At 46.4% G+C, this 15,076-nt stretch overlaps 1 protein-coding gene across 1 annotated transcript in view; it reads left to right on the top strand.

Moving 5' to 3' along the window:
- Positions 1-13,311, top strand: part of nrn1a (neuritin 1a) — a 25,100-nt gene extending 11,789 nt beyond the window's left edge. The window contains exons 2-3 of the mRNA XM_079662126.1: positions 6,928-7,072; positions 9,269-13,311. Of these exons, the coding sequence (XP_079518252.1) occupies positions 6,928-7,072; positions 9,269-9,488 (365 nt within the window). The 3' untranslated portion in view covers positions 9,489-13,311. The remainder of the gene's footprint in view (positions 1-6,927; positions 7,073-9,268) is intronic.
- The last annotated feature ends 1,765 nt before the right edge of the window (positions 13,312-15,076 follow it).

Here is a 15,076-nt window from a genome sequence, read left to right as displayed (position 1 = left end):
CCTGAAAGTCCTCTATGAAGGAACCGAGTGTAGCTCAACCCCCTGAAAGTCCTCTATGAAGGAACCAAGTATAGTTCAACCCCCTGAAAGCCCTCTATGAAGGAACCGAGTGTAGCTCAACCCCCTGAAAGCCCTCTATGAAGGAACCAAGTGTAGTTCAACCCCCTGAAAGCCCTCTATGAAGGAACCGAGTGTAGCTCAACCCCCTGAAAGTCCTCTATGAAGGAACCGAGTGTAGTTCAACCCCCTGAAAGTCCTCTATGAAGGAACCAAGTGTAGTTCAACCCCCTGAAAGCCCTCTATGAAGGAACCGAGTATAGCTCAACCCCCTGAAAGCCCTCTATGAAGGAACCAAGTGTAATTCAACCCCCTGAAAGTCCTCTATGAAGGAACCAAGTGTAGTTCAACCCCCTGAAAGTCCTCTATGAAGGAACCAAGTGTAGTTCAACCCCCTGAAAGTCCTGTATGAAGGAACCGAGTATAGTTCAACTCCCTGAAAGCCCTCTATGAAGGAACCGAGTGTAGCTCAACCCCCTGAAAGTCCTCTATGAAGGAACCGAGTGTAGTTCAACCCCCTGAAAGCCCTCTATGAAGGAACCGAGTATAGCTCAACCCCCTGAAAGCCCTCTATAAAGGAACCAAGTGTAATTCAACCCCCTGCAAGCCCTCTATGAAGGAACCAAGTGTAGCTCAACCCCATGAAAGTCCTCTATGAAGGAACCGAGTGTAGCTCAACCCCCTGAAAGTCCTCTATGAAGGAACCGAGTGTAGCTCAACCCCCTGAAAGCCCTCTATGAAGGAACCAAGTGTAGCTCAACCACCTGAAAGTCCTCTATGAAGGAACCAAGTGTAGTTCAACCCCCTGAAAGCCCTCTATGAAGAAACTGAGTGTAGCTCAACCCCCTGAAAGTCCTCTATGAAGGAACCAAGTGTAGTTCAACCCCCTGAAAGCCCTCTATGAAGGAACCGAGTATAGCTCAACCCCCTGAAAGCCCTCTATGAAGGAACCAAGTGTAATTCAACCCCCTGAAAGTCCTCTATGAAGGAACCAAGTGTAGTTCAACCCCCTGAAAGTCCTCTATGAAGGAACCAAGTGTAGTTCAACCCCCTGAAAGTCCTGTATGAAGGAACCGAGTGTAGTTCAACTCCCTGAAAGCCCTCTATGAAGGAACCGAGTGTAGCTCAACCCCCTGAAAGTCCTCTATGAAGGAACCAAGTGTAGTTCAACTCCCTGAAAGCCCTCTATGAAGGAACCGAGTATAGCTCAACCCCCTGAAAGCCCTCTATGAAGGAACCAAGTGTAATTCAACCCCCTGAAAGCCCTCTATGAAGGAACCAAGTGTAGCTCAACCCCATGAAAGTCCTCTATGAAGGAACCGAGTGTAGCTCAACCCCCTGAAAGTCCTCTATGAAGGAACCGAGTGTAGCTCAACCCCCTGAAAGCCCTCTATGAAGGAACCAAGTGTAGCTCAACCCCCTGAAAGTCCTCTATGAAGGAACCAAGTGTAGTTCAACCCCCTGAAAGCCCTCTATGAAGGAACTGAGTGTAGCTCAACCCCCTGAAAGTCCTCTATGAAGGAACCAAGTGTAGCTCAACCCCCTGAAAGTCCTCTATGAAGGAACTGAGTGTAGCTCAACCCCCTGAAAGCCCTCTATGAAGGAACCGAGTGTAGCTCAACCCCCTGAAAGTCCTCTATGAAGGAACCGAGTGTAGTTCAACCCCCTGAAAGCCCTCTATGAAGGAACCGAGTATAGTTCAACCCCCTGAAAGCCCTCTATGAAGGAACCAAGTGTAGCTCAACCCCCTGAAAGTCCTCTATGAAGGAACCGAGTGTAGTTCAACCCCCTGAAAGCCCTCTATGAAGGAACCGAGTATAGTTCAACCCCCTGAAAGCCCTCTATGAAGGAACCGAGTATAGTTCAACTCCCTGAAAGCCCTCTATGAAGGAACCGAGTGTAGCTCAACCCCCTGAAAGTCCTCTATGAAGGAACCAAGTGTAGTTCAACCCCCTGAAAGCCCTCTATGAAGGAACCAAGTGTAGCTCAACCCCCTGAAAGTCCTCTATGAAGGAACCGAGTGTAGTTCAACCCCCTGAAAGCCCTCTATGAAGGAACCGAGTGTAGCTCAACCCCCTGAAAGTCCTCTATGAAGGAACCAAGTGTAGTTCAACCCCCTGAAAGCCCTCTATGAAGGAACCGAGTGTAGATCAACCCCCTGAAAGTCCTCTATGAAGGAACCGAGTGTAGTTCAACCCCCTGAAAGCCCTCTATGAAGGAACCAAGTGTAGTTCAACCCCCTGAAAGCCCTCTATGAAGAAACCGAGTGTAGCTCAACCCCCTGAAAGTCCTCTATGAAGGAACCGAGTGTAGCTCAACCCCCTGAAAGTCCTCTATGAAGGAACCAAGTATAGTTCAACCCCCTGAAAGCCCTCTATGAAGGAACCGAGTGTAGCTCAACCCCCTGAAAGCCCTCTATGAAGGAACCAAGTGTAGTTCAACCCCCTGAAAGCCCTCTATGAAGGAACCGAGTGTAGCTCAACCCCCTGAAAGTCCTCTATGAAGGAACCAAGTATAGTTCAACCCCCTGAAAGTCCTCTATGAAGGAACCGAGTGTAGTTCAACCCCCTGAAAGTCCTCTATGAAGGAACCAAGTGTAGTTCAACCCCCTGAAAGCCCTCTATGAAGGAACCGAGTATAGCTCAACCCCCTGAAAGCCCTCTATGAAGGAACCGAGTGTAGCTCAACCCCCTGAAAGTCCTCTATGAAGGAACCAAGTGTAGTTCAACCCCCTGAAAGTCCTCTATGAAGGAACCAAGTGTAATTCAACCCCCTGAAAGTCCTCTATGAAGGAACCAAGTGTAGTTCAACCCCCTGAAAGTCCTCTATGAAGGAACCAAGTGTAGTTCAACCCCCTGAAAGTCCTGTATGAAGGAACCGAGTATAGTTCAACTCCCTGAAAGCCCTCTATGAAGGAACCGAGTGTAGCTCAACCCCCTGAAAGTCCTCTATGAAGGAACCGAGTGTAGTTCAACCCCCTGAAAGCCCTCTATGAAGGAACCGAGTATAGCTCAACCCCCTGAAAGCCCTCTATAAAGGAACCAAGTGTAATTCAACCCCCTGCAAGCCCTCTATGAAGGAACCAAGTGTAGCTCAACCCCATGAAAGTCCTCTATGAAGGAACCGAGTGTAGCTCAACCCCCTGAAAGTCCTCTATGAAGGAACCGAGTGTAGCTCAACCCCCTGAAAGCCCTCTATGAAGGAACCAAGTGTAGCTCAACCCCCTGAAAGTCCTCTATGAAGGAACCAAGTGTAGTTCAACCCCCTGAAAGCCCTCTATGAAGAAACTGAGTGTAGTTCAACCCCCTGAAAGCCCTCTATGAAGGAACCAAGTGTAGCTCAACCCCCTGAAAGTCCTCTATGAAGGAACCAAGTGTAGTTCAACCCCCTGAAAGCCCTCTATGAAGGAACCGAGTATAGCTCAACCCCCTGAAAGCCCTCTATGAAGGAACCAAGTGTAATTCAACCCCCTGAAAGTCCTCTATGAAGGAACCAAGTGTAGTTCAACCCCCTGAAAGTCCTCTATGAAGGAACCAAGTGTAGTTCAACCCCCTGAAAGTCCTGTATGAAGGAACCGAGTATAGTTCAACTCCCTGAAAGCCCTCTATGAAGGAACCGAGTGTAGCTCAACCCCCTGAAAGTCCTCTATGAAGGAACCGAGTGTAGTTCAACGCCCTGAAAGCCCTCTATGAAGGAACCGAGTATAGCTCAACCCCCTGAAAGCCCTCTATGAAGGAACCAAGTGTAATTCAACCCCCTGAAAGCCCTCTATGAAGGAACCAAGTGTAGCTCAACCCCATGAAAGTCCTCTATGAAGGAACCGAGTGTAGCTCAACCCCCTGAAAGTCCTCTATGAAGGAACCGAGTGTAGCTCAACCCCCTGAAAGCCCTCTATGAAGGAACCAAGTGTAGCTCAACCCCCTGAAAGTCCTCTATGAAGGAACCAAGTGTAGTTCAACCCCCTGAAAGCCCTCTATGAAGGAACTGAGTGTAGCTCAACCCCCTGAAAGTCCTCTATGAAGGAACCAAGTGTAGCTCAACCCCCTGAAAGTCCTCTATGAAGGAACCGAGTGTAGCTCAACCCCCTGAAATTCCTCTAAGAAGGAACCGAGTGTAGTTCAACCCCCTGAAAGCCCTCTATGAAGGAACCGAGGGTAGCTCAACCCCCTGAAAGTCCTCTATGAAGGAACCGAGTGTAGCTCAACCCCCTGAAAGCCCTCTATGAAGGAACCAAGTGTAGCTCAACCCCCTGAAAGTCCTCTATGAAGGAACCAAGTGTAGTTCAACCCCCTGAAAGCCCTCTATGAAGGAACTGAGTGTAGCTCAACCCCCTGAAAGTCCTCTATGAAGGAACCAAGTGTAGCTCAACCCCCTGAAAGTCCTCTATGAAGGAACCGAGTGTAGCTCAACCCCCTGAAATTCCTCTAAGAAGGAACCGAGTGTAGTTCAACCCCCTGAAAGCCCTCTAAGAAGGAACCGAGTGTAGTTCAACCCCCTGAAAGCCCTCTATGAAGGAACCGAGTGTAGTTCAACCCCCTGAAAGCCCTCTAAGAAGGAACCGAGTGTAGTTCAACCCCCTGAAAGCCCTCTAAGAAGGAACCGAGTGTAGTTCAACCCCCTGAAAGCCCTCTAAGAAGGAACCGAGTGTAGTTCAACCCCCTGAAAGCCCTCTATGAAGGAACCGAGGGTAGCTCAACCTTTCAGCAGACAAATCCTCTATGAAGGAACCGAGTGTAGCTCAACCTTTCAGCAGACAAGTCCTCTATGAAGGAACCGAGTGTAGCTCAACCCCCTGAAAGCCCTCTATGAAGGAACCGAGTGTAGCTCAACCCCCTGAAAGTCCTCTATGAAGGAACCGAGTGTAGCTCAACCTTTCAGCAGACAAGTCCTCTATGAAGGAACCGAGTGTAGCTCAACCCCCTGAAAGCCCTCTATGAAGGAACCGAGTGTAGCTCAACCTTTCAGCAGACAAGTCCTCTATGAAGGAACCAAGTGTAGCTCAACCCCCTGAAAGCCCTCTATGAAGGAACCGAGTGTAGCTCAACCCCCTGAATGCCCTCTATGAAGGAACCGAGTATAGCTCAACCCCCTGAATGCCCTCTATGAAGGAACCGAGTGTAGCTCAACCCCCTGAAAGTCATCTATGAAGGAACCGAGTGTAGCTCAACCCCCTGAAAGCCCTCTATGAAGGAACCGAGTGTAGCTCAACCCCCTGAAAGCCCTCTATGAAGGAACCGAGTGTAGCTCAACCCCCTGAAAGTCCTCTATGAAGGAACCGAGTGTAGTTCAACCCCCTGAAAGCCCTCTATGAAGGAACCGAGTGTAGCTCAACCCCCTGAAAGCCCTCTATGAAGGAACCGAGTGTAGCTCAACCCCCTGAAAGCCCTCTATGAAGGAACCGAGTGTAGTTCAACCCCCTGAAAGTCCTCTATGAAGGAACCGAGTGTAGTTCAACCCCCTGAAAGCCCTCTATGAAGGAACCGAGTGTAGCTCAACCCCCTGAAAGTCATCTATGAAGGAACCGAGTGTAGCTCAACCCCCTGAAAGCCCTCTATGAAGGAACCGAGTGTAGCTCAACCCCCTGAAAGCCCTCTATGAAGGAACCGAGTGTAGCTCAACCCCCTGAAAGTCCTCTATGAAGGAACCGAGTGTAGCTCAACCTTTCAGCAGACAAGTCCTCTATGAAGGAACCGAGTGTAGGTCAACCCCCTGAAAGCCCTCTATGAAGGAACCGAGTGTAGCTCAACCCCCTGAAAGTCCTCTATGAAGGAACCAAGTGTAGTTCAACCCCCTGAAAGCCCTCTATGAAGGAACCGAGTGTAGCTCAACCCCCTGAAAGCCCTCTATGAAGGAACCGAGTGTAGCTCAACCCCCTGAAAGCCCTCTATGAAGGAACCGAGTGTAGTTCAACCCCCTGAAAGTCCTCTATGAAGGAACCGAGTGTAGTTCAACCCCCTGAAAGCCCTCTATGAAGGAACCGAGTGTAGCTCAACCCCATGAAAGCCCTCTATGAAGGAACCGAGTGTAGCTCAACCCCCTGAAAGCCCTCTATGAAGGAACCGAGTGTAGCTCAACCCCCTGAAAGCCCTCTATGAAGGAACCAAGTGTAGCTCAACCCCCTGAAAGTCCTCTATGAAGGAACCGAGTGTAGCTCAACCCCCTGAAAGCCCTCTATGAAGGAACCGAGTGTAGCTCAACCCCCTGAAAGTCCTCTATGAAGGAACCGAGTGTAGCTCAACCCCCTGAAAGTCATCTATGAAGGAACCGAGTGTAGCTCAACCCCCTGAAAGCCCTCTATGAAGGAACCGAGTGTAGCTCAACCCCCTGAAAGCCCTCTATGAAGGAACCGAGTGTAGCTCAACCCCCTGAAAGTCCTCTATGAAGGAACCGAGTGTAGCTCAACCCCATGAAAGCCCTCTATGAAGGAACCGAGTGTAGCTCAACCCCCTGAAAGCCCTCTATGAAGGAACCGAGTGTAGTTCAACCCCCTGAAAGCCCTCTATGAAGGAACCGAGTGTAGTTCAACCCCATGAAAGCCCTCTCCAAAAATAGCAACGATGATATCGCTGTAGGGAGATGTTTTTGGTGCAGGGCCTCCCCCGGTCGGCGGGTGAGAACTGAAGCATCTTTCTTGGCGTTAGATAGGTCCTTCTACTTGTTCCTACACCCTTCCACCGTCCGTCTCCCTCCATCAGCGAGTTCTGGATCACACCAGTGATCGACTTCCAGGCTGCCAGTCACATTTGGCAGTTAGCGAGTTTTGATGCAGATATTGTTGCTTGGCAACTCTGAAACTAACTCTTCTTCTTCCTCCTCCTCTCCTCTTCTCCTCCTCTCCTTCTCCTCCTCCTCCTCTCCTCCTCCTCTCAGTCTCAGTTCTACAGACCATAGTGAGTGCAGGTCAGTGTGATTCTGTGTTTCGAGGTTTCTCAGATTGTCTCCTTCAGCTCGGAGAGAACATGGCCAACTACCCTCAAGACCTGGAGGACCAGGAGAACCTGAGCAAGATCTGCAGGTACACACACACACACACACACACACACACACACACACACACACACACACACACACACACACACACACACACACACACACACACACACACACACACACACACACACACACACACACACACACACACACACACACACACACACACACACACACACTAGGAGAAGTGTGTGAAAGACAATGAACTAATATTTAACGAATCTGCAGGAAAAAGTTTTTTTTGTTGTTGTTGCATAAACTCACCCTCTGTCTGAAACCAGAGCTCTGATTGGTTAGCTGGCCGGCTCTGTTGTGATTGGTCGACCAGCTCAGAGATGTCCCGCCCCTTTAGTGTTGGAGCGAGAGCCAATAGGAGCGCTAGTTTTGCTGTAGTGAGTCATTTATTTTATATTTTATATAATTTGCTGATTTGTCTTGTATTTTAAAACCATATCAAAGAAACTGTTCACGTGCTATTTTTTAAACATGGAAACATCTATTTTATTGCGTTTCCATTATTGATCAGAGATTATTGCTGATTCTGGGTTATTATATATTTCTTTATGATTTTCCGTTAAACATTGAGTCGTCACTGAAGAGGCGTCTGAATGCTGATTCTTAAAAAAACAGGGAATAATATGAGTGATTACACAGAACCCTGAGGGGGCTTTAAGGGGGGGTTCCTAACCAGCTGACACACTCACTCACACACACACACACACTCACTCACACACACTCACTCACTCACACACACATACACACACACACACACACACACACACACACATACACACACACACACACACACACCACCCAGAACCTGGTGGGTACCAGATGGCATTCTGCAGCAAAAAGCCCTCCTTCACACGCACACGCACACACACAGGTTTTTTTAATTTAGTGACAGCTCCATCACAGCGGTGTTGAGGCGTGGCAGACCCACACACACACACACACACACACACACACACACACACACACACACACACACACACACACACACACACACAGGCGTTAATTGCTCAGAGATGTAGTTTCGACACGTCTCGGTTCAGGAGGTCAACATCAATAAGAGTAGATTGGAAGATTGGATTAGATACGCTGCGACTGTGTGTGTGTGTGTGTGTGTGTGTGTGTGTGTGTGTGTGTGTGTGTGTGTGTGTGTGTGTGTGTGTGTGTGTGTGTGTGTGTGTGTGTGTGTGTGTGTGTGTGTGTGTGTGTGTGTGTGTGTGTGTGTGTGTGTGTGTGTGTGTGTGTGTGTGTGTGTGTGTGTGTGTGCTGGGAGGAGGATGAACAGATGAGAGATGGAGCCCAGAGAAAAACAGGAATATGAAGGAAGTTAAACGTAAAATAAAAAGACCTCTTGGTTTGAACATGTGGATACATCATGTGTGTGGAAGAGTTGGTCATTAAGAGTTCAAATAAGTCGATTTCAGCTAATTTTCCCCAGATGAAAGATGATATAACATGTATGGATTGATTGGCTCTAAATCTGGATATTGAGAGTAAAATATTGGAATCAACAAAAAAAACAAAAACAATAATGTGTTTGTTTTTCATTGGTATAAAAGTCTCCAATTGGAGTCAGTGTGTAAGAAAAGACTCAATATAACCTCACTGTCTACATTTGGGTATTATGGGATGGTTTCCAGCCTCCCGCTGCAGGCACTGGGTTGTAATGTTGATACTTGGACACTGAGAGTAAAATATTAGATTTATCCAATAAAACATGTAGAGTTTAGACGGAGGCTGTGTTTCTGGGATGTGTTCCACACTTGGCTCACACCGAGTGCTTTACAGATTTAGCAGGGAATGCTAAGCTAACGCTCGCTGTGTTTTCTCCCATCAGTTACTGGGATGTAATGTTTATACTGGGCCCACAGTGGGATGCTGAGAGTAACACATGTGCAGTTTGACTCATAGACGGAGTGTTTCTGGGATGTGTTTGGTCACTGGGTATCTTAATGTTTATACTGGAACTAGAGTTAGTGTAAAATACTGGAATTCACCCAAAAAAAGTGTTTATTTATGAAGGAAAATGCCAAAGAAATGGCCTCAGGGTCTGTGAAAGTAGTTAGTTTGAGCCTTTCTGGTCTCAAACTCCTGGGAAAGAATGTTGGTTTTGGTATTCTGGGATGTTTTCCACTCTTGGCTCACATTGAGTGTTTTGCAGTGTTAGCGAGTGATGCTAAGCTAACGCTCCCTGTCCTTTCTCCCTCAGTTACTGGGATAACTTCCACTCGTGCGCCACCACAGCGCTGGCCGACTGCCAGGAGGGCGCCACCGACCTTTGGGAGAAACTGAAAAAGGAATCTCGTAATATGGATTTCCGCGGGAGTCTTTTTGAACTTTGTGGAGGCGGAAACTCTGCGCCGAGGTCCTCTGAAAGCAGAGGGCTCGCCCTGGTGCTGCCCACTTTACTGACTTGGCTGGCGTTTTAAGGAAACACCACGAGAAAACCAACCAAGAAGAACAACAAAAGAAAATAGCCCCGAAAAAATCATCTCCAGAAAAAAACTCCAGCGACGATTCCCAAACAAAAAAATGGATTTTATCGTTCCGCCTGCTTTGCCGTTTCTGGGACTTCTGCAGGCATCCAATCACGTAAAATATTCAACGTTCAGAGGAAGAGACGGTTGTGGAAACACATCAAGGTGAAATCTGAATTATTGATGATGCAGAGGCGGTTCTAGGGTCAGTCGCTGACGAGAGGCTCGTTTAATAATGGAGACAAAGACTAGAGCTCTTCAGTTCATAGAGAACAATATTAATGACCTGGACTGTGTGTCTATGACTTCTGGTCCTTACTTTACCATTACCATGCTGTCAGTGTCTGAACCAGAGGCTCGTTTAATAACAAAGGGTTCAGGATTTAAGCTTCAGTTCATAGAGAACAACATCAAAACAACAGACTAACCTACTTTACCGTTAACCTACATGCAGTTTAGGGCAATAAACACATTATTTCTGCAGATCACAGCTCAGTATTAAACCTGATCACAAACTGCATTATTATCGATGTGATCTCTAGAACCGCCCCTGCATCGATGCTCGTCTGACACAGAACCAGGCGGTGCGTTCAGGGTCCCAGAAAGAGCCTGAGGTCCATGTGCAACGCTCCAATAAATCAATAATCTGGTCCTCTGGTTTCCATCACAGACAGATTCTCCTTTTCTAAAAGTGGACCGAATGCCTGACGGAGATATTTCTATTCTTACTGTGTATCGTAACGAAGCTACGCTCACACCAGATCTTTTAGCACCAGATTGAACTCAGTTTGACAGTTTCCTCCTGTACTGATGAACCTCGGAGAACTGGGATTCAAATGTGCCATTGACTCTACTTTTGGTTGTTTCCATTGGCCAAAATCAAAGTCAATCAGCACAGTGTTTTCCAACCAATCAGGTCAGCAGAAGGTCCTCTCCTTTAGGTTGTTCTCTTGGCTAGCTAACCACATTTCTAAAAATCAAAGCCTCGTAAAGAAGCCAAACAGAAGCTCATAGCTAATGCAGGATAACGTCTTCTTTTACACGTGTTTTGGCACGTCTGTGTTTCTATGTTTGCATCGTTGCTCATGGAAATGTACAACATACATGTTAATTAGTTCTAAGATTGGATGTTGAGTGTAACATGTTGGAATTAACCATCAAGTTTTTGCTTTGAAAGGAAAGGTCCAAAGAAATGACCTCAGAGTCTCCAATAGAGCACATGATCTGGTCTGAAACTGAAGGGGGACACTTGCTGTTGACCTGGATCAAAGCCTTCTAAAGAAGAAGCCAAACAGCAGCTCATAGATTAGTGCTTATGCAGAATGACGTCTTCATTTGCACCTGGTTTGGCACATCTGTGTTTCTATATGCACCGTTTCTAATGGAAGTGTTTACGGCCATTTGCACCCGTTGGCCTACTTACAAAGAATGTGTTAATTGGCTCTAAGATTTGATTTTGAGTGTTAAATGTTGGAGTTAACCACTAAAACAACCATCAAGTGTCAAAGACATGACCTCAGAGTGTCCAAAAGGGCACATGATCTGGCCTCAAACTGAAGGGGAACACTTGACCTGGCTAGCTCCACTAATCTGAAGAAGCCTCTCTGGTCTCTGGTGTGACCGTAGCTTTGGTTTTTCCCACCAGTCCCTGAACCTGCAGGGATTTAGATGAACGTCTGCTTTTCATTACAGAACTGGTGTTAGTTTGCATGATGTTGGTGGACATGGTGTCAACACATTTCAGGAAATGAGCACAAACTGTCAAAAAGAGAAGGCTGAATTCACTCACCCATCATTACTATTTAGCTTTATGGACTCTCAGGTGCTAATTGGGGTTAAACCTTTACTGACTGCAGTCACTCAGGTGTGTTCCTGTTAGCGGTTAGAAAGAAGGTTCAAGGTAGCACACTGTAAAGAAGCTCAAAGCACACACAGCTCTAATTAGCATCTAAACACACTTGTTTATGGCAATGCATTTTGATGCTAAAAACAGACAATGCTAGGTTAGCAACTAAACCAACTAGCTTTATGTTAGCAAAGCATTTAGGGTCTGAAAACAGACAATGCTAGGTTAGCAGCTAATCCAACTAGCTTTATGTTAGCAAAGCATTTAGGGTCTGAAAACAGACAATGCTAGGTTAGCAGCTAATCCAACTAGCTTTATGTTAGCAAAGCATTTAGGGTCTGAAAACAGACAAAGCTAACATGGGTTGTGTCAGGTTAGCTACTAGCTTCCTTTATCAGCTAAACTAACTTCATGCTAGCAAAGCATTTAGCATCTGAAAACAGACGATGCTAGGATTAGCAGCTAAACCCACTTCATGCTAGCAAAGCATTTAGCATCTGAAAGCAGACGATGTTCAAGCTGGATTCTGTGAGGTTAGCTACTAGCTTCCTTTAGCAGCTAAACTAGCTTCATTAATGTTGGTCATGTTCAGAGATTGTATTAGGCTAACTTGATGTAGCGTTTCCTTCACGTATAAAAGTCTAATTCCCACGTCTGGACCTCTTCTCGCTCAGTTTGTGCTCACGTCCCTCCGTTAGGACCTGTTAGCTTAGCATACCTTTAGTTGATGTTGGTGTTTGATGAGAGAGAAGCAGCAATATGAAGACTGTGATAATGACCCGTGGCTGAAGAGAGAGAGACTGTTCCTCATATCGCTGAGATTACTTTAGGTCTGAACGTAGCATCATGAAGTCTGAGGAGTTTACCTTCAAGACCTTTGTTTGTTGGTTTGTTTGTTTGTTTGTTTGTTTATGAGGATGTAACTAAAGTTTAAAAAGATAAAATCATCTAACGAGAGAATATGTATATCAGAATGATTTAAAAAAAACTATTATAGATCGTCTATCAGACAAAAGGTTTACAGAGTATAGAAGAGACAATAAATAAAATGTTTGAAGAGAAACGAGCTGTGTTTATTCACACACACACACACACACACACACACACACACACACACACACACACACACACACACACACACACACACACACACACACACACACACACAAACATACACACATTCATTATTAATGAGGGAGAGTCCCTGAGCCTCTGGAAGTCTCAGCACTCAGTTTATATTGATTGAAGAGGAAGAGGAGGAGGAGGAAGAGGAGGACGAAGAGGAGGTTGAGGAAGAGGAGGAGGAGGAAGAGGAGGAAGAGGAGGATGAGGAGTAGGAAGAGGAGGAGGAGGAAGAGGAGGATGAGGAGGAGGAAGAGGAGGAGGAGGAAGAGGGGGAAGAGGAGGAGGAGGAGGAAGAGGAGGAGGAGGAAGAGGAGGAAGAGGAGGAAGAGGAGGAAGAGGGGGAAGAGGAGGAGGAGGAGGAAGAGGAGGAGGAGGAAGAGGAGGAAGAGGAGGAAGAGGGGGAAGAGGAGGAGGAGGAGGAAGAGGAGGAGGAGGAAGAGGAGGAAGAGGAGGAAGAGGGGGAAGAGGAGGAGGAGGAGGAAGAGGAGGAGGAGGAAGAGGAGGAAGAGAAGGAAGAGGAGGAAGAGGAAGAGGAGGAAGAGGAGGAGGAAGAGGAGGAAGAGGAGGAGGAGGAGGAAGAGGAGGAAGAGGAGGAGGAAGAGGAAGACTACCATAACACACTAAGATGTCTTTGTGCTTTATAACACCAACGTTTCTCTTTAATGCTGATTCTAGATTTCAGGCTACAGGAAAACATATTTCTGATAAGTTGTGAATATTTGATTGATCAATCATGAAAGGAAAAATCCTGTTCTTTAAATCATTTTTTGTAAAAATAAATGCAAATAAATGAATAAAATATGAGGCAGTTTTTGGGTATTTTTATCAACAGTATATATGTCTCTGTAAAGAAGCATCAGCAGGACTCTGACTACTTCCTGGAAACGACAGCTTGGATCTGGAGAAACTGGAGCAGCGAAGTCTCATTAAAGATTCATGAAGGGAAGCCTGCAGGGGGAAATCCCGCGGGACTTGGAGAGATTTCCAATCGTCCAACCTCGTTTCTTATTCATCCAATGAGCTGTCAGCTTCCATCACAGGAACACCAGCAGGAACACCAGCTGGGAGACCGTTCATTTAATAAGATGTTCTTCTTCCTCCCTCACCACATTCAAAAAATCACTTAAAACCAACACTGCTTTCAAACTCTGACCCCCCCCCCCCCCCCCCTCTTTTCTGTCTTTGTTTGTCTCTTTACGTATTTTCTTCGTTTTTTGTGTTATTCTCTGTCAAAGCGTCTTTGAGTTTTTAGAAAAGCGCTATATAAGTGTCATGTATTATTATTATTATTATTATTATTATTATTATTATTATTATTATTATTATTATTATTATTACATGAATCTGAGAAAATACCATGGAGTCGATCAGCTGGATTTACACGTGCTGTAAAATCAGGGTTTGTTTGGAGAGTTCCTTCATAAAACTACACTACCCAGAATCCCTAGGGTGAGTCCCCACAATAACAGTGTGTTCAGAAGGAGATTACCTGTTTTTTTGTAGTTTAGTTTTCAAGCTGGGGGGGCGGGGACCAACAGGGGTCCTTCATTAAAATGTTCTTCGCGTGAATCTGAGAACATATCAGCTGATTTTGGATGCTTTAAAAACAGGGTTTGTTCAAAGAGTTCTTTCATAAAACTACACTACCCAGAATCCCTAGGGTGAGTTCCCCACAATAAGAGTGTGTTCAGAGGCCTGTACTACGAAGCTGGATTTTCGATTAGCGAGCTGACTTCAGGTTAACTCTGGGTTTCCTGTCCTACGACGCTGGTTCTCTTTTTAGCGGGCTAGATCTCCATGGTAACTGATGCTGAACGGCTAACCTGCTCCGGAGCAGGTCAAATGTTGCCATCCCCGCCCCTTCCACGTGAACGCGCTCTCAGCCGGACAGAGAAACCTTGGCTTGAGTTAACGAGTTGATAACCAGCGTCGTAGGACCGCTTAGTGAGAGCGCGTTTGTTTTGGATTAGGTAAACCGGGTAACTCAAGTGGATTCAGGGTACGGGCCTCTGAAGGGGTTTACTTGGTTTTTTGTAGTTTGTGTGGAGGAAACTTCTGTGTAGCAATGCAGTGGGAGTCACCGACTCATGAAGGAGACACAGGACGAGCAGGAGTTCTGATGTCAAACACTGATATTTAATACAAGCATCGGCCGGAGAAATTCAAATCACAAGTCACACAGTCAAAGGTTCTGACTGCACGGGTGGGTTGCCATGTCAAATCTGATCAGCCTCGCATCTTGGTAGACCCTTTAACTAGTTTACAGAGAGTCAAATCCACATACTGGGGATGGGCATAAACATCTGCAGACACAGGAGATGTCTCTCACATCTGTGGAGCTTAGAGAGCCAGCGTTCTCATACTCGTAAACCCCCCTGTGCCCGGCAGGTCAGGCCATAAAACCTGGTATCAACATACGACTGCATTAACACATTCCTTACGGGAGATTAGAAGCAGGGATGGTCGTAAATGTCAACACACAGAATAAGGTTAAATGTCTAGGAGTAAAGACAGAAATATTCCTTCACAGTTTGGGGATTTTTTACACAATTAATATAGCACATTTTAA

The sequence above is a fragment of the Notothenia rossii genome (assembly GCF_949606895.1).
Source record: "Notothenia rossii genome assembly, chromosome: 12".
Lineage (NCBI taxonomy): Eukaryota > Metazoa > Chordata > Actinopteri > Perciformes > Nototheniidae > Notothenia > Notothenia rossii.
Note: the sequence above shows the minus strand (reverse complement) of the source record. Positions and strands in the feature narration are given on the sequence as shown.